Here is a 26,347-nt window from a genome sequence, read left to right as displayed (position 1 = left end):
ACAGAGAGAGAGAGAGAGTTAGATAGATAGAGAGAGAGAGATAGAGGAAAAAATAGATAGATAGATAGATAGATAGATAGATAGATAGATAGATAGATAGATAGATAGAGAGATAAATAGATAGATAGATAAACAGATAGATATAAATAGATAGAGATAGATGGATAGATAGATAGAGGGAGATGAATAGAGAGATAGATAAATAAATAGATAAAGATAGATAGATAGAGAGTGATAAATAGATAGATAGATAGATAGATAGATAGAGAGACATAAATAGATATAGATAGATAAAGAGATAGATAGATAGAGGGAGATGAATAGATAGATATATAAATAGATAAACATAGATAGATAGATAGATACAGAGAGATAGATAGATAGATAGATAGATAGATAGATAGATAGATAGATAGAGATGGATGGATAAATAGATAGAGCTGGATGGATAAATAGATAGAGATAGATAGATAAATAGATAGAGATGTATAGATAGAGAGGGATAGATAGATAGATAGATAAATAGATAGATAGATAGAGAGATATAAATAGATAGAGATAGATGGATAGATAGATAGAGGGAGATTAATAGATAGAGATGGATAAATAAATAGATAAACATAGATAGATAGAGAGTGATAGATAGATAGATAGATAGAGAGACATAAATAGATAGAGATAGATAGATAGATAAAGAGATAGATAGATAGATAGAGGGAGATGAATAGATAGAGATAGATAAATAAATAGATAAACATAGATAGATAGAGAGTGATAAATAGATAGAGATAGATAGATAAAGAGATAGATAGATAGAGGGAGATGAATAGATAGATATATAAATAGATACAGAGAGATAGATAGATAGATAGATACAGAGAGATAGATAGATAGAGATGGATGGATAAATAGATAGAGATGGATAAATAAATAGATAGAGATGTATAGATAGAGAGGGATAGATAGATAGATAGAGAGATATAAATAGATAGAGATAGATCGATAGATAGATAGAGGGAGATAAATAGATAGATAGATATAAATGGATAGAGATAGCTGGATAGATAGATAGAGGGAGATAAATAGATAGATAGATAAATGGATAGATAGAAATAGATAGATAGAGGGAGATGAATAGATAGAGATAGATAGAGATAGATAGATAGATGGTTGCAAATGTAAAAAATGCGTAAATGCTGAACAATTATACAGCCATTGTAGTTGGTATAACATGCTCTGGGAGTCCTTTTTCTATTTATATTCATTTTTTTGTGTGCAGACCAGTGCAAAAATAAATGGAAAAAAGCCAACGTGATCAAATCAAGTGAAACAACCCTGAAACCCGTAAGCGACATTAGAGTATATTGCGCCTGTCTTACCAATAGAATATCCGCTTGCGCGCTATTGGACGTATAAGTGAGCATCACCGAAGCTTGACTGAACCCATTTGTCGCGTCTGTTAAGCCGCAGTGAGCACCTCTCGCTTCCCTCAATTTATTCGAAAAAAATCAACTTCAGAACGAAGAATCTCCCATTCTTTACGCACAGCCCCCCTCCCTACCAAAACTCCACGATGAAGCTTTGCACCGTGCACGTTTCCTGCTCCACGAGGACTTGCAGCATCCTGCAGTGATTACGTGGTTTTCCTTATCGAACCGGACCCCCGCAGCGCAACCGGACCCCCTTTTTCCTCGTTCTATAGAACCTAAATACTGGACTGATCCATGGATGCGTCAAGTTCGGAGAAGTCTCAGCTGATCCACGAGAAGAACCACAAGACCTATTGTGAGCGCGTGCACAGGTGGGAGACAGAGAGGAAAAAAGCGCACGCGCATGGTTTTTACGCATGGGTGCGTGTTCATTTACACGCGTGGCTCGTTTTGTGGACAACCTGCGTGACAAATGACGCGTCAGGGACACACCTGACTAAGCAAGTCTTGCACGATTAAAAATTAAAAAACGAATACTACGCAAAATATAGCCTAAATGAATTAAATGCGAAATAATTTATATATATAGGCTTAGGTGCGCGTTCATTTACACGCGTGGGTCGTTGGTGGATAGCCTGCGTGACAAATGACGCGTCATGGACACTTTTGACTAAGCAAGTCTTCCACGATTTAAAATAAAAAAAACGAATACAACTTAAAATATAGCCTAAATGAATTAAATGCGAAATAATTTATATATATATAGGCTTAGGTGCGTGTTCATTTACACGCGTGACTCGTTTTGTGGACAACCTGCGTGACAAATGACGCGTCATGGACACTTTTGACTAAGCAAGTCTTGCACGATTAAAAATCAAAAAACGAATACAACTTAAAATATAGCCTAAATGAATTAAATGCGAAATAATTTATATATATATAGGCTTAGGTGCGCGTTCATTTACACGCGTGACTCGTTTTGTGGACAACCTGCGTGACAAATGACGCGTCATGGACACTTTTGACTAAGCAAGTCTTCCACGATTTAAAATAAAAAAAAACGAATACAACTTAAAATATAGCCTAAATTAATTAAATGTGAAATAGTTTATATATATTTATAGGCTTAGGTGCGCGTTCATTTACAAGCGTGGCTCGTTAGTGGACGGCCTGCGTGACAAATGACGCGTCTTGGAAACCTCTGACTAAACAAATCTTGCAAGAAAAAAAAAAAAAACAAAAAAAACTTGATATCACCTAAAAGGATTAAAAGCGTTTTTACGCATGGGTGCGCGTTTATTTCCACGCGTGGCTCGCAGACTGCGTGACAACCCTGACAAAGCAGGAAAAATAAATGAATGGATTAATGAATGAACGGAAAATGGAGCGCTTCTCCTTTCAGTGCAAGGAAAACGAATTCAAAAGGATAAAAACCTTAAATTTAAAATATTGATGATATATAATAAATATGCGCATATGCATTTTGGAAGTTAGAATAGAATAGAATAGAATATACCTTTATTGTCATTGTTACAAAATGGGTTAACATATTGTGACAACGAAATTGGGCATGACACTCCAGTTTCACACATTCACAGTGAGGTAAAAAAAAAACAAGAAGATAAAGGAACAGAGAAGATAAGGTTATAAAACAAGGAGGATAAGGTTATAGTTAAAATGTTCACACAATTATCGTAAGATAGAAAGAAAGAAAGAAAGAAAGAAAGAAAGAAAGAAAAGGGGGGAGAAAGGAAAGAAAGATAGAAAAAGGGGAAGCAAGGAAAGAAAAATAGAAAGAAAGAAAGAAAGAAAAGAAAGAAAAGAAAATGGGGCAAAAGGGAAAGAAAGAAAGAAAGAAAGAAAGATAGAAAGGGGGAAGCAAGGAGGGGAAGAAAGGAAAGAAAGAAATAAAATAAAATGGGGGAAAGGGAAAGAAAGATAGATAGAAAAGGGGAAGCAAGGAAAGGAAGAAAGAAAGAAAAAGAAAGATAGAAAAGGGGGAAACAAGGAGAGGAAGAAAGAATAGAATAGAATATACCTTTATTGTCATTGTTACAAAATGGGTTAACATATTGTGACAACAAAATTGGGCATGACACTCCAGTTTCACACATTCACAGTGAGGTAAAAAAAAGCCAAGAAGATAAAGGCACAGAGAAAATAAGGTTATAAAACAAGGAGGATAAGGTTATGGCTATAAGTTACACATACATTTTGGTATCGTAAGGGTTTGTGCAATTATGCATTTGGTGCAAAAATAAAATAAAATAAAACCTGACATAATCTTAATTCAATTAATAAGTGTTTTCATAGAATCGCAGGAACTGTTAGATGAATGTGAGTATCCAACAATTGGTCTTCGTCTACTATTTCATTAACTAAACACCAAATGCATATTAATAATTGTAATGATTAAAGATGAAAATGGGTTAAAACGGAATATGATTAAAAACGAAATGCAACATTTTTTGGGTGTCGCCATCAGCATTCACTAAATACACAAGATAAAAAACAATTTTAATCATTACAAAGTCAATTTTATTTCCCTTTTACGGGTAAAAACAGGCCTTTTATGCGGGGCACATTCTGCAGATATGCCTCTAAAATTCTATTAATCATAACGTTTTGGAGAAGGATTTATATCGAAAAAAAGTGATTTATTATCATTTTCTATAAACTGTTTTTAAAGATTTGTGCACGCAAGCCGGCGATGTGCATCAGCCACCACATTTCATGCACCATTTGCAACGAGCACGCGCACGCGGGCTTCTGCACTTCATTTTTGCCCGGAGAAGCCTTGTGTGTTTTTCCTTTTATTTGATATTTGGTAATACTCACACTTGAATGCCTTTTAGCAGTCGTTTATAAAAACCATGCTCCGGAGAATCTATCATTAAGCTGCAGAGTCGTGTCATGCACAGCGCGGTTGTGCAGCAACATTTAAATAAAACTGTTTTTTTCCACGTTTTGTGACTGCGTTGCGATTATTTTATCATGGAATTGTTTGAAAAATTCATATATGTTGTTGCGCTTTAATGTAGTGTAACGTGTGAAATGTCAAATTACATTTTGAGGTTTAAGGTGATGAGAACACTCATCCTGGGTGTGATGGTCATTGGTGAGAGAGGGAGGGTGAAAGATTAAGGCGGAGAGGGAGATTGAGAAAAAAGAGAAAGAGGGAGAGAGAGATACAGAGAAAGACAGAGAGAGAGAGGAAGAGAGAGACCGAAATACAGAGAAATCCAGAATAAAAGAAAAAAAGGTGTGAGAGAAAAACAGAGAAATAGAGAAAGACAGAAAGACAAATAAAAAAAAACGAGAGAGTGAAAGATTAAGGCGGAGAGAGATACAGAAAAAAGAGAAAGAGGGAAAGAGAGAGAGATACAGAGAATGACAGAGAGAGAGAGAGGAAGATAGGGACCGAAATACAGAGAAATCCAGAATAAAAGAAAAAAGGTGTGAGAGAAAAACAGAGAAATAGAGAAAGACAGAAAGACAAATAAAAAAACGAGAGAGTGAAAGATTAAGGCGGAAAGAGATACAGAAAAAAGATAATGAGGGAAAGAGAGAGAGATACAGAGAAAGACAGAGAGAGAGAGGAAGAGAGAGACCGAAATACAGAGAAATCCAGAATAAAAAAAAGGTGTGAGAGAAAAACAGAGAAATAGAGAAAGACAGAAAGACAAATAAAAAAACAAGAGAGTGAAAGATTAAGGCGGAGAGAGGTACAGAAAAAAGAGAAAGAGGGAAAGAGAGAGAGAGAGATACAGAGAAAGACAGAGAGAGAGAGGAAGAGAGAGACCGAAATACAGAGAAATCCAGAACAAAAGAAAAAACGGTGTGAGAGAAAAACAGAGAAATAGAGAAAGACAGAAAGACAAATAAAAAAACGAGAGAGTGAAAGATTAAGGCTGAGAGAGATACAGAAAAAAGAGAAAGAGGGAAAGAGAGGGAGAGATACAGAGAAAGACAGAGAGAGAGAGAAAAAGAGAGACCAAAATACAGAGAAATCCAGAACAAAAGAAAAAAGGTGTGAGAGAAAAACAGAAATAAGAGAAAGACAGAAAGACAAATAAAATAAACGAGAGTAAGTGTGAAAGTGCAAGAGCGAAAGAGGGCGAAGGAGAATTTAGAAGTAAAATAATCTTTATTGTCCGTAATAAGAATACAGGGAACAGAAGAGAGAGAGACGGATAGACAAATAGACATATAGACTGATAGATAGAGAGTATGTGTAAGCGAGAGAGAGAGAGAGAGAGAGAGAGAGAGAGAGAGAGAGAGAGAGAGGTGAGAAACTGAGAGAAACAGAGCAAGAGACATGGACAGAAAAAAGACAGAGAAAGGGAGAGAGAGAGGGAGGGCGTGCAAGAGAGAAGAAAAAAGGGCGAGAGACAGAGAGACAGAGAAAAAGACGATTGAAAGAGAGAGTATGTGAAAGAGAGAATTAGAATAGTCTTTATTGTCAATGAAAACAATGTAGGGAACTGAAGAGAGACAAAGACAAAGAGGGAGCGACAGAGGGAGAGACAGAGAAAGACAGAGATCAGAGAGAATTTAGAATAGGATCAGTCTTGATTACCATAAATGCAAAACTAGTGAGCAGGAGAGAGAGAGCAGGAGAAAGAGAGAGAGAGAGAAAGAGTGGAAAAGAAAGAGAGAGAGAAAGAGTGGAAAAGAAAGAGAGAGAGAAAGAGTGGAAAAGAAAGAGAGAGAGAAAGAGTGGAAAAGAAAGAGAGAGAGAAAGAGTGGAAAAGAAAGAGAGAGAGAAAGAGTGGAAAAGAAAGAGAGAGAGAGAGTGGAAAAGAAAGAGAGAGAGAGAGTGGAAAAGAAAGAAAGAAAGAAAGAAAGAAAGAAAGAAAGAGAGAGAGAGAGAGAGAAAAAAGGGGTGGAAAAGAAAGAAAGAAAGAGAAAAAAAGGGTGGAAAAGAAAGAAAGAGAGAGAGAGAGAAAAGGGGTGGAAAATAAAGAGAGAGGGAGAGAAAAAGGGTGTAAAAGAAAGAGAGAGAGAGAAAAAAAGGGGTGGAAAAGAAAGAAAGAAAGAAAGAAGGTGTAAAAGACAGAAAGAGATAGAGAGAGGATGGAAAAGAAAGAAAGAGATAGAGAGAGAAAAAGGGGGTGGAAAAGAAAGAAAGAAAGAGAGAGAGAAAAAGGGGGTGGAAAAGAAAGAAAGAAAGAAAGAGAGAAAAGTGGTGGAAAAGAAAGAGAGAGAGAGAGAGAGAGAGAGAGAGAGAGAGAGAGAGAGAGAGAGAGAGAGAGAAGGGGTGGAAAAGAAAGAAAGAGAGAGAAAGAGAGAGAGAGAGGGGTGGAAAAGAAAGAAAGAGAGAGAGAGACAGAGAGAGAAAGATAGAGAGAGAGAGAAGGGGTGGAAAAGAAAGAAAGAGAGAGAGAGAAAGAGAGAGAGAGAGAAATAGAGAGAGAGAGAGGGGCATCAGTTAATATAAGTGAATCAAGAATTTTCCCAATATTGTTTACAAATGTTATTCTACTGGTGAATATAATCCTATCATAGTATAGTATAGTATTGTTATTACATTATTCACTGTTTTTTGGCTGTTTTACCATTGTGTACTTCTATTTGTTGTACTCTGCCAGTAAACTACAGCTATTTTTCTAGTTTTCAGAAAACAATAGAGGATCCGTTGTTTTAGGGATGTGTGTAAGGCAGGGGTGTCAAACTCATTTTAACTCGGGGGGCACACGATAGAACAAACATTCTGTCGGGGGGCGAACTAGTAGATTAAAGAGAAATAAAAAGATAAAGAAATAAGAGAAAGAGGGAGGGAAAAGGAGAGAGGGCGGGACAAAGAAAGAGAGAGAGGGATAAAAAGTCATGAGAGACGGGGAAAAGAAAGGGAGAGGAAGAAAGAAATCCAAAGAGAAATAGAAAGACAGAAGGAGAGCAAAGAGAAAAGAAAGCGCGAAGGGTGGGAAGAGAGAAAGAGAAAAGGAAAAAAGGAAGTTAGAGCAAAAGAGGTTAAAAGACACAGAGAGAGAAAAGAAGAAGAAGAGAGACAAAGAGCAACAAAGGAAGAGAAAAAGAGGGACACAGAGAGTGAAAGAGAAGGAGTGGGAGAAAAGGGGTGGAAAAGAGAGAGAGAGAGAAATAAATACATGTACAAGTGAGAGGCACCTGGCTTTGGCAACATCAAGTTGACCTATTTCAACCTGCAGCTTGTTTTTCTCTTGTGCTTCTCTGAGTGTTGTCTCGCGGGCCGGATTCAATCCCTTAGCGGGCCTGATCCGGCCCGCGGGCCGCCTGTTTGACACTTGTGGTGTAGGGGCTCTCAAAAGAAAATATTGATTTCAATTCAATTTACCGGTCACAAAGTTGCCGGAGCTCATCCCAGGATTTTGGGTTGAGGAAAGACACAATTTATACGTGCAAAGGATCATGGTCACATCTCACAGGTCTTTTTTTGTCAACAATGTTTTTTTCCACAATGGTTATTGCCTCCTCTCCCCGTGTGTGTTTGTGTAGGTGTTAAAACCCTATCAGGCAGTCCTGTACGGATTGAAATGCTGATGTGTCTAAATGTGTGCATGTTCTTATCTCAAATGAGTCCAAATGAGGTTTCTTCCACCTCATTAAACAGATTTTCACCACTGAAACTCTCCATACGCACAACACAAGTTGCGATTTCTGGCGGACCCAAACGCATAAAGCAGGTATTTACTCACAAGATAAATTAGCGGGGTAACAAAAAACATGGTCAATGAACAACTAAACTATCCAAACCAGAAAACAAAGACAAAAGCTCGAAAAACCAGGATGAAGCTGCATGGAAAAGGGGGATGGGGATATAGATAGATAGATAGATAGATAGATAGATAGATAGATAGATAGATAGATAGATAGATAGATAGATAGATAGATAGATAGATAGATAGATAGATAGATAGATAGATAGATAGATAGATAGATAGATAGATAGATAGATAGATAGATAGATAGATAGATAGATAGATAGATAGATAGATAGATAGATAGATAGATAGATAGATAGATAGATAGATAGATAGATAGATAGATAGATAGATAGATAGATAGATAGATAGATAGATAGATAGATAGATAGATAGATAGATAGATAGATAGATAGATAGATAGATAGATAGATAGATAGATAGATAGATAGATACTTTGTTCATCCCCGAAGGGAAATTCACATTTCCAGAGGGTAAGGTCAAGTCGTGTTTATTTGTGACGCTCTTAATCACAAGGAGTATCAAAGTGCTGCACATACTACAAATTGTTGCAAACTACAGACTATTATTACACATCCCCTGATCTAAAACCTACATGAGGGCAAGGAAAAACACAAAAACCTCGGTCAGTTCAAGTCATGTTTGTCTGTTTAGCTCTGAATCACAAGGAGTCTCAAAGGGCTACACAGACCACAGATTATTGCAAATTACAGACTATTAGTAAACCATCCCCCGATCTAACACCTACATAAGGGCAAGGAAAAACTCAAAAACCTCATTCAAGTCAAGTCATGTTTGTCTGTTTAGCTCTGAATCACAAGGAGTCTCAAAGGGCTACACAGACCACAGATTATTGCAAACTACAGACTATGAGTACACCATCCCCTGATCTAAAACCTACATGAGGGCAAGGAAAAACTCAAAAACCTCAGTCAAGTCATGTTTGTCTGTTTAGACCTCAATCACAAGGAGTCTCAAAGGGCTGCACAGCCCACAGATTATTGCAAACTACAGACTATAATGACACCATCCCCTGATCTAAAACCTACATGAGGGCAAGGAAAAACTCAAAAACCTCGGTCAGTTCAAGTCATGTTTATCTGTTAGCTCTTAATCACAAGGAGTCTCAAAGGGCTGCACAGACCACAGATTATTGCAAATTATCATAATTATCATCATTATTATTTTGTTGCTCTGCCAATCAAATGATGAAGAAAATGAAGGATTATTTATTTGTAAACATACCCTGCCTCACCAGACATGAACCACACAAGTTAGTTAATCAACCAAGTCTGGTTTATCACCTAACTTCTGGAATAAAACACTCAACGAGAGACAAGTAACGTGGATTTCAACTCATGAGGTGGATACGATAGCCTGAACAGCTAGCATATTCTGAGTCTACCACCAGCACCCCTTCTTTTATCGCCAGGAATTCAAACACAGGACTGCGCAACTTGCTTCCAATCTCTTAATTTGGGACCGATGAGTTTAGAAAGAGTTGTTTTCTTGTCATCTGCACAACTCAACTCAGATTCAGATTTAGATTCAGATATACTTTATTGTCATTCTTGTACACATGTATACAGAACGAAATGTCGATACATCTGACCCGCACAGTTTTCCTTGAGTGTACAGATATAAATATGTAGTATTAAGTTGGAGTATTTAAATACTAAATAATATACTAAATAATGATAGCTCTGAGTACTATACAGTAGTGCAAAGAGTGCAAGAGGAGCAAGGTTGGGTAGGGTTACTTTAACTGGATTACTTTCAATGACTTTTGGATGACTCCAATACCAAATATGCTAATAAAAGACAAAAGAAACTAAATATGAATAAAATGATGACTCACAACACGTGGTAAGCTTTCTCTCCTGGCTTTGATCTCTTTGATCTCTGGCAAAACGAACATCAAATGCCACAGAAACAAAATGAAAATCATTCCAAACAGCTTGCCAACATCATCTTTGCCGTTCCGTGTATTCCGTTACTCCCCAAGCCTGCACAAAATGTAGTCATTTTATTCATATTTAGTTTATTTTGTCTTTTATTAGCATATTTGGTATTGGAGTAATCCAAAAATAATTGAAAGTAATCCAGTTAAAGTAATCCTACCCAACCCTGAAGAGGAGCAGCTGAACAGACGTGCAAAATGGGCAGTCAGGTAAACAAGTCACTATAGAACAATAACAATGGAGTACGGTAGTGCAGAGGAGAACAGATGTGCAAAGGAGTGGCAAGGTAAAAGAGAACTGCCAGTAGTACAAGGACAAAAAAAAAACAAACAGATGTACAGATTAGCAGCTGGGTACGCTTACTATGTGTGTGATTGACCGTTTAACAGTCTAATGGCCAGGGGGACAAAGCTGTTGCAGAACCTGGTGGTGTCAGACAGGACGAAAGGAAGACCGAGATCACTTGCGCTCGTCTCTTGGTTTTATTGAAAGGAAGGAAATGACAAGGTGGGATTCTTCGATCCATTGGTTGGCGGATAGACGGAACTTGACAGGCGGGTGAAGGCTTGGCGGAAATGGTCGCGGACAGCCGTAATCGTAGTGTTGTTGGCCGGGGCTGGAGAAGAAGGGCGTCGTAGTATTCGGAAAAGAGTTCAGGAGTCAGACGGGCAGGGCAGGTCGTAGGCAATTACAGAAATGGGTCGGCAACGGAGATCAATCAGAAGAAAACAGGGAGCAGGCAAAGAGTCAGAGGTACAGGCTTACTGAGCTGAAGGCAACAGGTAGCGTGAGTACAATCTGACAGAGTGTTACCGGAAGCTGGGGATTTAAATGTACAGGGTGCGCCAATCAGCTGTCCTGGCTGTTGGCGCCAAATCCTGAACACAGGTGTTCCCAATCCAGGTGATTGTGACAGGTGGTCCTGCACCGCACACTGCAGTACCTCTTCCCAGAGGCTAGCATAGTGAACAGTCCATGATGGGGGTGAGAGGGGTCCTATGATTCAATTGTTTGTTTGTACATGATTCAAATTGAATCTTTTCTTCCGGCGCCGTCACGAATGGCAGCCACTCCAGCAGCTCCCGTGTTATTTTCGATTGTTCTCGATTGTTCTCAGCTCAGGGATGCTGCTGGAAATGTGAATTTCCCTTCGGGGATGAACAAAGTATCTATCTATCTATCTATCTATCTATCTATCTATCTAATACCAGATATCCAAACAACCAAGCAGTCAGTCACTGACCAACCGAGTGACACCCCAAAATGTTAATGAGTTAGGCAAAATTTTTAACGAATTGGTCAGCCTTTTAGTTAGCAAATAAGTAACTAGCCAAATGACCAGTCAGGAATCAACCAACCACTCATTCAATCAACCGTTCTTCAGTTCCTTCCCAGACCCAAGCGAGCCCTTCCCAGATTTCCCGATCAAGAATGGCAGCACGACGGGTAGCCTGGATCTCAAGCGGCCGGCCGGCGCCCACTGCCACCACCGCGCTGCTGCATCGACAAGCCAAGTGGACGATGGCAGCCAAGACACCGAATTGGCGAAAAAGAAACTATACATCGCGTCCGCAGTATGCCTGGTCTTCATGGTTGGCGAAATCATTGGTAAGAACCTTACTGTACAGACCTTCTGCTTCTTAGTTGAAGGAAGTAACACAAGTGTGTGTGCAGGAGGTTACCTTGCCCACAGTTTGGCCATCATGACTGACGCTGCCCACCTCCTGACTGACCTGGGCAGCATGATGGTGAGCATCTTCTCCTTGTGGATCTCCTCTAGACCCCCAACGAAGAACATGACATTCGGATGGCACCGTTCAGGTGAAAACATCAGCATTGCGTATACCGTATTTTCCGCACTATAAGGCGCACCGGGTTATAGGGCGCACCCCCCAAAAAATAGTTTTTGGTCCTATATTTTCCATACATAAGGCGCACCGGATTATAAGGCGCTAGAATGGGAACGTCGAGAAAACAGTCGGATAGTTCAGTCCAACTTATTACCCCCTTAACATTCCCAAAGCTTGCAAAGAAGCAAATACGTGTCTTAGACACGAGCGGATGCGGTGTCCGTACGATGTCACCAAACATTTCTTAGTTTCCATTTTATTTTTTGCTGGCAACTGTGTGGACAGCAAAGTAAGAATTTTATTGTGCAGGGAAACGGGGTTCTTTACTGTGCATATGACAATAAACACTTTGAATTGAATTTAGTTTTAAAATAGACTCATCACAGAAACATCAAGATCGTTCTAAAAGAAGATACCGGGAAAATATAAAGCCGCATAGCTCACCTAAGTTCTCTTGCAGCCATCACGTTCAATAATGATACGTAACCATGGTCTTCGTACAACCGTGAGTGTAGTCAATCCAGGAGAGTAAACTATTAACAAATACAGAATAGTAAAAAATGTTTTCTCTATGCCGTAGTGCAACCCAACGTGTGATTCGCATTCATCTTTTTCGGCCAATTGCAGGCTTTGTTTCGCCCCTTTAGCCTATGCGAGCCTGTAAATGATAAAAAGGATCCGCCCCCTTTACCTCCGAATAACTTTAGCCAATAGTGACTGATTCAAATGATGATTGACACATTGGTTAGGAAATGAAACGCCGGTATATAAATCCCAGCATACACCGTGGACGACTTCGCCTTCGGGGGAAAATCTAGTCGGCGACTTAATATTGATCCATATATAAGGCGCACTGTATTATAAGGCGCATGGTCAGCTTTTGAAAAAAATAAGGGCTTTTAGGTGCGCCTTATAGTGCGGAAAATACGGTACTCCTTCTCTTTCCTGTTATCTTGAATCTGGACTTGATGGCAACCGTTGTATTATGTCCCTGTTCGCTCAGAGATTCTTGGTGCATTTCTATCCGTCATGTCCATCTGGATGGTGACTGGTGTCCTGGTCTACTTGGCAACGGAGAGAATTATCCGCGGCGACTACGAGATCGAGGGACACGTGATGCTGCTCACGTCTGCCTTTGCGGTCGTCGTCAACATCCTGTGAGTTTGCATGTTCCACTTGGTCGGAATGTTGAGCTCTTTGAGATTTACAAAGTTCACGGTTCCCTTAACTGCCTGGGTCGTCATGGCACCACTGAAGACGTAACTCTGGACAGCTATGTCCACTGATGATGGTTTCTGGCCTGAATTTGGTCGTAGCAAAGTTGTCTTGATGTTGTCTGTGCAGTTCTTTTTCTGCCTGCTTCTGATTCTGCCCCTGAAGAATGGTTTTTACCAGTCCGATGATCCAGTCCTGATTATTTCATGACATGACCATATCACGGCAGTCTTCTTCTGCACACAGATGACAGCAGTTCTTCAAAGGGTCCTACGTGCCCTCTGATGGTGTTAAGCTCTGTTTTATTTGTCACGTGGTTTTTGGAGCTGTTCCCTAGAGGTTTCCTGTAGAATCACAGCTCAATGGCCTGGATGGTTCTTTCCATCTCTGCAGTCCTCTTGCCTCTCCACATAAGTTTTAGTCTGGCAAGTGCAGCTGTGTTTCCAATTATAATTTCTGGTTCTGACCACTCTTCTGATGTGACAGTCCTAGGATACTTAAGGGTCAAGCTTTTGGTGGTTAATGTTGATGTTTGTGGTAATACCTTTAGGGATGTTGGTCATCATTTTGTTTTTTTTTTAGATACCGATTTCCATTCCACTTTTCTTGCATGTTTTGTTTGTCTGCTCCATTACAGGTGATTCTGATCACCACTATCGTTATCAAGCTCCTTCATAGTTTGCTAATGAGCTGATAATTTACATAACCTGAGTTGAAGATGAGAAACTGCCAAAACATGCAGGATATGCGTCTCTTGAGGACCGGGTTGAAAACCCCTGTCATCCTGGGTATAACTAGTCCAGGCAATTGACCAGATCTCTGAGTTCCTGTTGTTCTCCTGCCAGTCTGTCAATATCATCAGAAAAAAGGAGGTTAGTAACGGTTTAGACCTTAATTCTGACTGTACCTTCATGTTAGTCCAGGATTTCAGTCATGATCCTCTGCAGGAAGATGTTAGACAAAGTTGGAGAAAGAATAGAGTCTTGGCTCACGGGACTGTGGTTTGAAACAACTCTCCAATGGTGCTATTGATCAGTAATTACTACTGGCATTGGTGTATAGCTGCTTATAGGTCTGAACTAGTTCTGCCTGAAGTTGTACTGCCAAAACATGCAGGATATGAGACTCTTGAGGACCGGGTTGAAAACCCCTGACATCTTGGGTATAACTAGTCCAGGCAATTGATCAGATCTCGGAGTTCCTGTTGTTCTCCTGCCAGTCTGTCAATATCATCAGCAAAAAAGGAGGTTAGTAACAGTTTAGACCTTAATTCTGACTGTACCTTCATGTTGGTCCAGGATTTCAGTCATGATCCTCTGCAGGAAGATGTTAAACAAAGTTGGAGAAAGAATGCAGCCTTAGCTCACGGGACTGATGTTTGAAACAACTCTCCAATGGTGCTATTGATCAGCAATGACTACTGGCATTAGTGTACAGGTCTGAACTAGAACTGCACGAAGTTGTACTCCCACATGGTGGTCCAGCTTGCCATACTGTGTCAAAATCCTTTTTAAAACACAAAAACGTGATAAAGGTTTCTCTGGTGTTGATGAAACTTCTCGCATAGGATGGGCAGATCTGTTCTGTGGTACAACGTCCTTCCCTGAAACCTCCCTGTTGCTCTTCTTTAGCCTTAAGTTTTTGTCTGTTCAGTGGGACCTTAAGCATAGTTCTGTAGTTGGAGCATAGTTGGGGGTTTCCTTTCTTTGGTAGCATAATAACTCGTAGTTTTGTCAATATAAATGGCCACTGTAGTGCTTTGCTGTGTCAAGATGTTGGTAACTGGTAACCTAGGTAGGTAACTTTCATTTTCGTATGAGTTTTGGGGGGTATTGGCACATTGTCGATCCCTGGAGCCTTTCTGTTTTCCAGCAAGTTAATTGCTGCTTCTACTTTTCAGAGAATAGGGAACTGATCATATTCCCCTGGGTCAGTGTTTGTAAGGATCATGAAACACGATCCATGAGATCCACTCGCAAACGATAATCCCTTGACATTATCTCAATGTGTAACGAACCCTTTGTTGTTGTGTGGTGATTGACCGGCACTTTGGATGTGCAGACATTGTGGGTTTTCTCCCGGCACTCTGGTCTCCTCCGCCATTCCCAAAACACACAAACTGGTTGATTGGTGAGTCAAAGTTGTCCAAAAGTGTGAATGTTTGTATGGATTCTCTGTCTCTGTGCCTTGTGGCTGGCTAGCAACCAGTCTAGGGTGTTCCCTTCTCACTGGCCACTGTCAGCTGGTAGTGGGGTTCAGCACCCCTGTGACCCTCGGAAGGATATGCGGTTGGAAAACGAATGAGTTATTTATTTTCAATTTTGGTCATCCATACAAAGCAATCTAAAGCATGTGGAACTTTGAAATCAAAAGGATTGCAGTAGTACAGAGCATGATCACAAATCACAGTACAGTGGAACCTCGGTTCTCGACCATAATCCGTTCCAGAACCCTGTTCGAAAACCGATTTGTTCGATCGCCGAAATCGTTTTTCCCATTAAAAGTCATGTAAAATCGTTTTAATCCGTTCCAACACCCTGAATGTTTACCATGAACGTAAACATGAAGCTAACCCAGGCTAATCGTACGTTCGCGTTTTCGTAATCTTCCGTACGAAAGATTACGCTAACATGAACGTGTAAAAATAAAATAATCAGGTCGTTTACAAGACATTTAGCACCCGGGTCTCCACAACAAGTGGTGAGCGGTTAAAGGATAAAGAAAAGAATTATGAATAGGATTTCTTACCTTTGGGGTGGTCTGCAGAAGACATGCTCTATTCCCTCGAAAAAAGGGAAACTCGCACACCTTCTTCATATTTTGCTATTATTTCTTTCTTAAATGCAATAGTTGTACGCACTACTCTTCTTTTTTCACCTGTAGCAACTTTCCTGCTTGCACCGACCTTCTTCGGAGGCATAAATAGGGGCTAAAACACTCCGTTCACCGATATTAAGAGCGAAAAGAAGTGCGCGCCCACGTGATAACAGTTCTTCACGAGGGGTGGGGGCAATCTACACGATCTACACCCGTACGCCGCTCAGCATCGAACCCTAGCGTACCGGCGTTCGAACTCCGATTTTTTGAACGAAAAGCGAAGCAAGAATTTCTCGAAATTTTGGGTCGAGAACCGATTTGTTCGAACTGAGAGGCGTTCGAAAACCGAGGTTTCACTGTACTACGATACGGCCACCTCTCTGTAGGACATTTAAATATGTGTCAGTTTGATATAACAGCGCCATCTGTTGCCTCAGCCAAGAATGAGTTGTTTTGACCCTCAGTATGGCGTACATCCTGCACCACTCCACTACCTTCCATGCCCACGGCCGGGGTTACCAGCACATTGAGGAAGACGGGCAAAGTCCTCAAGTCGCTCATAGCCACGCACTCCTGGGCGGGGCCCATGGCAGCACCAGCGTACGGGCGGCGTTCATCCACGTAGTTGGAGACTTGCTGCAAAGCGTCGGCGTCATGGTGGCCGCCATTGTCATCTATTTCCGGGTATGACATTTCATATTGTTTTGAAATACCGTAAATTGCGGACTATAAGCCGCTACTTTTTTCCCAAACGTTCAACCCTGCGGCTTATTCAGTGATGCGGCCAATTTATGTCATTTTTCTAACGGCCGCCAGCGGCGCTCGAGTTCATGGCACATGACGCAGCTTACAAGCTACATGCAATCGAGCAGTCCGATAAAGAAGGAAAAAGAGCTACTGCATGCAAACTTTACCTCGCGAGCGTGTTGCTAGCGTGTTTTTGAATAAAGGAGCAGGGGACGACGTCTATGGGACAAAGTCTCTTTCCCATACTAAAGGAGAACAACTTAATGACGACGGTTAACGGGAAGAAGATGAGGACGGCTTACCGTGCTCACTTCAAGCACAATGTTTTTTTAACAGAGCTGTATGCTGTGTTGGGAGCGTGTTCCTAGTAGCGTTTTGCTACCCTTCACAGGCACGGTTTGGGATGAAAGTTATATTATTATTAAAGCTTTGAAAACTCTCTCAGTGTACCATTTTTCTCTGTAAATATGTGTAACCATGTATAATGTGTATTTGCAACTGTATATTTTTGTCATGTATTTATTTGTATTTATTTTGGACACTTATTCTGATAAGTCTTGCACTGACCAATTAAAAAGAAGGGGCGTAACAGACGCGGGGGATGACGGGAAGTGAGGACCGGTAAAGGTCATTGTTTGTGGACACGGCAGACAAAAGTGGATATATATTTTCCCCACCCTTACCTTTGGAAATATACACTTTTTTTCCTTGGATTACTTTTAACGGGACCTGGACTCTGCAGGTCTGCACCATATATTAGGTACCGGTATCATTTTCCGTTCATTTTCCCGGCGTTGGTATTTGAACTGTGTACTTTATGCCCAGTTAAAATCGCGGGACTCAAAGTCGGGTTTGGGTTAATTTTGTGATTGTGTTACATGTTTTAATGTGGGCGCATGCGGCTTATATACAGGTGCGACTTGTGTAAGTACAAAAGCGGTTATCCTCTTAAAATATGGTGGGTGCGGCTTATAATCAGGTGGGCTCTAGAGTCCGGAATTTACGGTAATTGAGATGAAATGATGCTCTATTTTGCTGTACTTCAAGTCAAGTCATGTATATTAAAGGGCAACCTCTTGGAATGCTCCTCTATAGACACTCAGCTTGGAAGATTATAATGAAAGATTAAATATAACTCTTAGCATTTTGAATTGTATGTTAATATTGTCATAAATCTTGTCACCCGCAGCCCGAATTCAAAGTGGCCGATCCCATCTGCACGTTCCTGTTCTCCATCTTTGTCCTATGCACGACCGTCACCATCCTAAAAGATGTCTTCAGGATACTCATGGAAGGTCAAAATGTTGCACTAACACAAACACTATAAACAATGCCCTCATGATCAGGGTTGGGTAGGGTTACTTTAACTTGATTACTTTCAATAACTTTTGGATGACTCCAATACCAAACATGCTAATTAAAGACAAAAGAAACTAAATATGAATAAAATGATGACTCACAACACGTGGTAAGCTTTCTCTCCTGGCTTTGATCTCCGGCAAAACGAACATCAAATGCGACAGAAACAAAATGGAAATAAATCCAAACAGCTTGCCAACGTCATTTTTGCCGTTCCATGTATTCCGTTACTCCCCAAGCCTGCACAAAATGGAGTCATTTTATTCATATTTAGTTTCTTTTGTCTTTTATTAGCATATTTGGTATTGGAGTCATCCAAAAGTCATTGAAAGTAATCCAGTTAAAGTAACCCTACCCAACCCTGCTCATGATGAAATGATCTGCATTTATATAGCGGTTTTCAAGTCAATGGAGACTTCCCAAAGGGCTTTACAATGTGCTTCACATTTACCCATTCTCACACACATTCACACACCAATAGCGGCCGTGCAGCCATGCTAGGCGCCAACCTGCTTATTGGGGGCATTAGGACACTTCGACAAGTAACACGGAGGGATTCGAACCTGCGATTTCTTGATCCCCAGACGAGCGCTCTACCTCCTGAGCCCTAATAACAGGGTTGCCCCACCCAGACTGCAAAACTAGTGATAAAACCTGGTGAGTCAATAAAAGACTAGTTACAATAACTCATACAGTCACAAAAGCTTTTCTTATAAGTCATTTGGCTACCATGTTAGACGTAAGCCTGCAAAACTCAAGTCCGTTTTTAACGTGTAATTTAAAAGTCATTGTGACGTAGTGCATTAGAGAGAGAGAAAAGACGAACAGACGGATAGAGGGAGTGAAAGACATATATGTAAAGACAGAGAGAGACAGAAAGAGAAAGGGACGGAGAGACATAGAGAGAGGGAACAACAAAGAGAGACGGACATGGGGACAAAGAGAGAGAGACTGTGAGAGTGTCAGAAAAAAAGAGAGAAATAGAGAGAGAAGGACATCCAGTGATGTACAGACAAAGAGACAGAAATAAACAGCGAGACAAAGAGAGATCCAGAGTTAGACAGAGAGACAGAGAAAGTGAGCAACAGAGAAAGAGACAGAGAGAGGCATGTACAAGGAGAGAGAGAATGAGATAAAGAAAGTGATAGCAGAAAGAGATAGCAGGAAGTGGAGAGATGGATAGAAAGTGAAAAAGGGAGAGCCAGAGAGAGACAGAGAGGAGGAGAGAAAGACTGAAAGAGAGGGAGAAACCGAGAAAGAGATATAGACAGGGGGACAAGCAGAGAGACACATTGACAGGGAAAGAGAGATATGTAGACAGGGAAAGGAACAAAGAGAAAGAGACACACAAAGAGAGAGAATGAGAAACCAGAGGCAGAGATGGACAGACAGATAGATAGAGAAAATGGGAACGGCAAAGACAGGCAAAGAGATACAGAAATAATGAGAGAGAGAATGAGAGAGAGACATACACAGGCTGAGAGAGAGAGAGAATATTTACTTAATGTCGATTCCTTTATATCCTATCCATCTATTATCGGCACCGCTTATCCTCAGTAGGGTCACGGGGGTGCTAGAGCCCATCACAGCCATCTTCGGGCAGTGGGCAGGGGACACCCTGAACTGGTTGCCAGCCAGTCGCAGGGCACACAGGGACAGACAAAATTCTAGCTGGCCAATTAACCTAACATGTTTTTGGAATGTGGGAGGAAACCGGAGTCCCCGGAGGAAACCCACGCAAGCATGGGGAGAACATGCAAACTCCACACAGCAGGTCTGATCACATGACCTCAGAAGTGTGCCGCTCACGCGCTAACCACTGCACCGCCGTGCTGTCCCCTTTATATTCTAATTAATTCTTAATGCAGTTTCTAATCTTTATATCTTATTTTCTATTGAAAGTGGAATATTTGATGCAATACAGCCCCACTTTGCCCCCGAGTCGATTTAAATTTGAGTCCCCTGCCACCAGGTACCCCCAAGGGGATCGAGTTCAAGTCCGTAAAGGAAGTCCTGCTGTCGGTGAAGGCTGTTCGCTCGGCCCACTCGCTGCAGCTTTGGGCGCTGACACTGGGACAGACGCTGGCCTCCGTCCACCTGGCTGTCGGTAAATAGACACTTTTGGACTCGGGGAGTGAGATTAACCGATAGAAAGAAGAGGTACGGGACTGTGGGGATTTTCCATTAGGGACTGTGTTGGACTGCCCCCAGTGGCCAAAGTGGGAACACTAGGAGGAGCAACCCAATAGTTAGTACCAATGTTCCCTCTGAACTGCATGCGCAATTGCGTGCTACCCAGAGCTTTTCCGCGCACAAGAAAATCAAGCCAGCTCACAAAAATCAGGGCTCGAATTAAGTCAAAGTTACAGTGCATGAAGGTAAAAATACACGGGTTCCCCTGACGCTGTGTTCTAAATGTGGTATTTGTGGACTTTGTGTGAACGCTCGGACCCGTAAGGAAAATTAGAGGGAACATTGGTTAGTACTAGAGTCGGGACTAATGTTGTTTTTTCTATACTTGGTCTCTTCTCTATCACTTTGTCAAGTGCGCAAAGGATGAGAGAGCTTAAGATCCGTCGCACGACGGGATTCGGAATTTTAGTCAGTACAGTACATTGAGTTTTGTTTTGAGAATATTTTTGTCACACTCCTGTGTATATGTTAATGACAATTTAGTTAATAGTAACTTCTGCACTAGTAGTTAATACTGCACTAGTTGGTTAATATAGTCCCAAAACGAATGCCTTAATCGTGGAACAACCTGTTACTTTTCTGTGCAAGACATTTCCCTGCTGTTCCTGCCTGATGTGGTTTCACCAGACCACAGGTGTCAAACGGGCGGCCCACGGGCCAGATCAGACCCACCGATGGTTTAAATCCAGCCCGCAAGACAACAGTGAGAGAAGTGTAAGAGGAAAATGAGCTGTAGTTTTAAATATTTCCACTTTCCAATTTACATTTTAATTCTCTTTCTTTCTATTTTTCTCTTTCTTTCTCACCCTCTCTCTTTCCCTTTTTGACCTCTCTCTCTCACCCCACTTTGTCTTTTTCTCCTGCTGACTCTTTCTGTCGTTTCACTTCTCTTATTCTTTTCATTTTTCTCTTTTTTCACTTACTTTTTCTCTCTATATCTGTTTCTATTCTGCTCTTTTTCTCTCACAGTTACTCTGTCTCCCTTGTTCTCCCTATCTGTTTATCACTCTCTCTTTCCCTCCCTATATTTATCTCTCTTTTTCTCCTTCTCTCTTTCTCCTACTAGTCCGGCCCCCGTGAGATTTTTTATAGCATTTGTGGCCCCCAGCTAAAACCAGTTTGACACCCATGCACTAGACGGTGGGTCCGGACAGTGGAAATCTCATTTCTCTCTTCATGCGCAACACTAATTAGATGACGAGGAAATTGGGTCCTAAAAGGAGTCATGGTACCACCGTTTACCCATGCTCCATTGAATTTATTCACTTTGACATTCAGAGCACTAGGCAGAAATCGCATCTCGTCATCACCTGCCGTTGTCCCTCGTGATGCTTTGTTTTAATGAAACAGTCGGATTCCTGGTCCACAACAGTTCTAAGCCAGGGAAGGGGGTGTCGCCGGAAGAATAAGCCGCATCATATTGTAAGCCGCAGTGTTTAAAACGTAGAAGAAAGTTGTATCTCAAGGCAGCAGTGTTTTTTTCTTTTCTTGGCGTTTTTTGCTGACTGCATCTGTTGTTCTACATCACACCAGACGAAGCCACCGACCCCCAGTCAGTCCTACAGGAGGCCACTGAGCTTCTCTACACCAAGTTTGGCTTCCACAGCGTCACCATCCAAGTGGAACGATACCACATCGACATGCAAAGTTGCGTACACTGCCAGGACCCCAGGGACTGATGCCCAAAACCCCCAGACCTCTGCCAGGACCCCAGGGACTCAATCTGAAAATATCTCCACAAGGCGCTTAAACTGCGTGATGTCCACCAGGGTTGGGTAGTACTTTAACTGGATTACTTTCAACTACTTTTGGATGACTCCAATACCAAATATGCTAATAAAAGACAAAAGAAACTAAATATGAATCAAATGATGACTCACAACACGTGGTAAGCTTTCTCTCCTGGCTTTGATCTCTTTGATCTCCGGCAAAACGAACATCAAATGCGACAGAAACAAAATGAAAATAAATCCATAAATCATTTTCACTCCAATACCAAATATTAGCATATTTGGTATTGGAGTAATCCAAAAGTAATTGAAAGTAATCCAGTTAAAGTAACCCTACCCAACCCTGATGTCCACCAACGTCTTCATTGGCACAAAACCACAAGAGCATTTCCGACTATCCCTCCCTCTGTCCTTCAAAGCAAGGGTTCACACCTGGGGCCTGTGGGCCATACGTGGACCCCAGGATGATGGTTTAAGGCCCCTGGCTTAATCAAATGTTAATGTTAAAAAGCAGGGTTGGGTAGGGTAACTTTAACGTGATTACTTTCAATTACTTTTGGATTACTCCAATACCAAATACAGTATGCTAGTAGGTTAGTTTTGCCAGAGATCAAAGCCAGGAGAGAAAGCTTACCACGTGTTGTGAGTCATCATTTGATTCATATTTAGTTTCTTTTGTCTTTTATTAGCAAATTTGGTATTGGAGTAATCTAAAAGTAATTGAAAGTAATCCAGTTAAAGTAACCCTACCCAACCCTGTTAAAAGGACAGTGTGTATCATTAATCCACTATATGTCATTATATTGTGTCATGCAATTGAAAAGGAAGGAAAAATACAAACTACGGAGATTCAATGACCAAACTACAACATTTTTCTTCTCATTTTTTTGCACAACCTTTTGCAATGTTTTTTTTTTTGGGGGGTAAGCAAGATGCCAGACTATCATGTCAGCTCCCTCTAGTTGAGGATCATATTTTGTAAAACAGATAAAAAAAAAAATTGACTTAGGAGTATTTTTAACAATGCACGTTTTGATAGTTCATGTATTTTTGCTTTTTATCTAAATCAATACTGTTTATTTTTGAAAGAAATTGTGTTTTTTTTACCACTAGTAGGCGCTAAATCATACATACTGTCCATTTTTTTTTACTTGTAATATTGATTGATTACTCAAGATCACAGGTGCCAAACAGGCGGCCCGCGGGCCAGATCAGGCCCGCTAAGGGATTGAATCCGGCCCGCAAGACAACACTCAGAGAAACGCAAGAGAAAAACGAGCTGCAGGTTGAAATATGTCAACTTGATGTTGCCAAAGAAAGATACCTCGAACAAAGACACTGTACTTGTATTTTTTTCTCTCTCTCTCTCTCTTTTCCACCCCTTCTCTCCCACTCTATCTCTTTCACTCTCTCTCTTTTTTCTCTTCCTTTGTTGCTCTTTGTCTCTTTTTCTCTCTGTGTCTTTAACCTCTTTTGCTCTAACTACCTTTTTTACCTTTTCTCTTTCTCTCTTCCTACCCTTCGCGCTTTCTTTTCTCCTTTCTCTCCTGTCTTTCTATTTCTCTTTGGATTTCTTTCTTCCTCTCATCTTCTTTTCCCCCCTCTTTCACGACTTTTTATCTTTTGTTTCTCACGCTCTCTCCCTCTCTCTCTTTTTCTTTCTTTGTCCCGCCTTCTCTCCTTTTCTCTCCCTCTTTCTCTTATTTCTTCACCTCTCTTTTTCTCATCTCATCTCATTAGCCGTACCGCTTATCCTCATTAGGGTCACAGGGGGGGCTGGAGCCCATCCCGGCAATCAGCGGGCAGTGGGCAGGGGACACCCTGAACTGGTTGCCAGCCAATCGCAGGGCACACAGGGACAGACAACTCATTCGCTCATTCACACCTAGGGACAATTTGGACCAGCCAATTCACCTGAAATGCATGTTTTTGGAACGGGGAGAACATACAAACTCCGCACAGGAAGTCTTGAGCTGGATTTGAACCTACGACAGGTTCCCATGACATGAACTGTGCCGCACAAGCGCTAACCGCTGTGCTGCCCACCTCTCTTTTTCTTTCTCTTTAATCTACTAGTCCGGCCCCCGACAAAATGTTAGTTCTATCGTGTGGCCCCCGAGTTAAATTGAGTTTGACACCCCTGCTCTAGATGGCACTCTATTTAAAGATGCACTGTTAATGTATTGAAGTCGCCTTTGAATGTGAACCAAAAGCACCATCTATAGGGGTAAAAATGAACATTTTTGTTATTTCATTCTTGTAGTTTTAACGCAAAATGCGTATTTAAGAACTTGCTATGGAATTTTCTTAGTATTTGGTAGCAGTATTGCCACTGAGTGCATTTAGTGCATATCCTCCATTTTCCATTTGAGTATCAAGTCAAAAGAGCATTAAAGACAAGAAGATCTTTGATGTTTTAACGCCAGCACAACATTTTTCGTGTTGTAAACTAGTTGTGGAACTAGAAATTTAAAAGGAGACTTACAAAATTCTCGTAGGTCGAAAAATATGCACTCATTTATAGTTACACGAGCCCCAAGTCGAGGAAGCTGATATCATTGTCTGTCGTTTTGCTGCTTCGGGTATCCAAAAACCTAAAGAAGGCTGGGCGAAAAAAATGAGAAGAAAATTAAGCAGTTGGGTCTCTTTGAGTCTCAGGTGTCAAACAGGCGGCCCGCAGGCCAGATCAGACCCGCTAAGGGATTGAATCCGGCCCACGAGACAACACTCAGAGAAGCGCAAGAGAAAAACAACCTGCAGGTTGAAATATGTCAACTTGATGTTGCCAAAGAAAGGTGGCTCGAACAAAGACACTCTCGCTCTCTCTTTTTCTCTCACTCCCTGTCACTCTCTCTTTCACTATCTGTGTCTCTCATTTTCTCTTCCTTTGTTGCTCCTTGTCTCTTTCTGTGTCTTTCAACCTTTTTTGCTCTAACTTTTTTTTGCTTTTTCTCTTTTCTCTTTCTCTCTTCATACCCTTAGCGCTTTCTTTTCCCTTCTGTCTTTCTATTTCTCTTTGAATTTCTTTCTTCCTCTCCCTTTCTTTTCCTCCTCTCTCATGACTTTTTATATTTTGTTTCTCTCTCTCCCTCTCTCTCTCTTCCACCCCTTTTCTCCCACTCTGTCTCTTTCACTCTCTGTCTCTATTTTTCTCTTCCTTTGTTGCTCTTTGTCCCTTTCTCTCTCCGTGTCTTTTTAATTTCTTTTGCTCTAACTTCATTATTTCCTTTTCTCTCTCTCTCTTCCTACCCTTCACACTTTCTTTTCTCTTTTCTCTCCTTCTGTCTTTCTATTTCTCTTTGGATTTCTTTCTTCCTCTCCCTTTTTCCCCCTCTCTCACAACTATTTAACTTTTGTTTCTCTCTGTCTCCCTCCCACCCCTTTTCTCCCACTCTCTCTGTCTCTTTCACTCTCTGTGTCTCTCATTTTTCTTCCTTTGTTGCTCCTTGTCTCTTTCTCTCTCTGTGTCTTTTTAACTTATTTTGCTCTTACTTCATTTTTTCCTTTTCTCTTTTCTCTCTTTTCTCCTACTCTCTTCATACCCTTTGCACTCTTTTCCCTTCTGTCTTTCTATTTCTCTTTGAATTTCTTTCTTCCTCTCCCTTTCTTTTCCCCCTCTCTCACGGCATTTTATCTTTTGTTTCTCACCCTCTCTCTCTTTTTCTTTCGTTGTCCCGCCCTCTCTCCTTTTCCCTCCCTCTTTCTTTTATTTTTTTATCTCTCTTTTACTTTTCCTTTGTTGCTCTTTGTCTCTTTCTCTCTCTGTGTCTTTTTAACTTCTTTTGCTCTTACTTCATTTTTTCCTTTTCTCTCTTTTCTCTTTCTCTCTTCCTAGCCTTTGCGCTTTCTTTTCTCTTTTCTCTCCTTCTGTCTTTCTATTTCTCTTTGAATTTCTTTCTTCCTCTCCCTTTTTCCCCCCCTCTCTCGCGGCATTTTATCTTTTGTTTCTCACCCTCTCTCTCTTTTTCTTTCGTTGTCCCGCCATCTCTCCTTTTCCCTCCCTCTTTCTTTTATTTTTTATCTCTCTTTTTTTCTTTCTCGTTAATCTACTAGCCCGGCCCTCGACAGAATGTTTGTTCTATCGTGTGGCCCCCCGAGTTCAAATGAGTCTGACACCCCTGCTGTAGTGGGTATTCTTCCTTGTGCTTTTTAACAATTGTTTTTAATTGCATGGCACAATGCAGCGGCCTCTAGTGGTCGAATAATACTTTTAAGGGTGAATCTTACTAATGTATTCTGACTAAAACGTCTCAAATGAGCATATTTTTAGTTTCACTTTCTATAAGGAAGCCATTGAAGCAACATACCGAGTAGTTTGTGCGATCGTTTAAACATTGCGGA

At 40.9% G+C, this 26,347-nt stretch overlaps 1 protein-coding gene across 1 annotated transcript; it reads left to right on the top strand.

The window, feature by feature from the left end:
- The first annotated feature begins 1,616 nt into the window (after positions 1-1,616).
- slc30a2 (solute carrier family 30 member 2) lies at positions 1,617-22,049 on the top strand. Its single transcript, XM_088324935.1, has 8 exons — positions 1,617-1,801; positions 11,480-11,703; positions 11,770-11,916; positions 12,949-13,102; positions 16,442-16,661; positions 17,914-18,019; positions 20,056-20,190; positions 21,810-22,049. Exons 1-8 carry the CDS (start codon positions 1,725-1,727, stop codon positions 21,953-21,955), a joined length of 1,209 nt encoding a protein of 402 aa, XP_088181061.1. The 5' UTR covers positions 1,617-1,724; the 3' UTR covers positions 21,956-22,049.
- Positions 22,050-26,347: the final 4,298 nt, after the last annotated feature.

This window comes from Urocampus carinirostris, chromosome 20 (genome assembly GCF_059441175.1).
Source record: "Urocampus carinirostris isolate Australia breed hairy pipefish chromosome 20, RoL_Ucar_1.0, whole genome shotgun sequence".
Classification (NCBI taxonomy): domain Eukaryota; kingdom Metazoa; phylum Chordata; class Actinopteri; order Syngnathiformes; family Syngnathidae; genus Urocampus; species Urocampus carinirostris.
The sequence above is the reverse complement of the archived record's forward strand: the minus strand, read 5'-3'. Positions and strand labels throughout refer to the sequence as shown.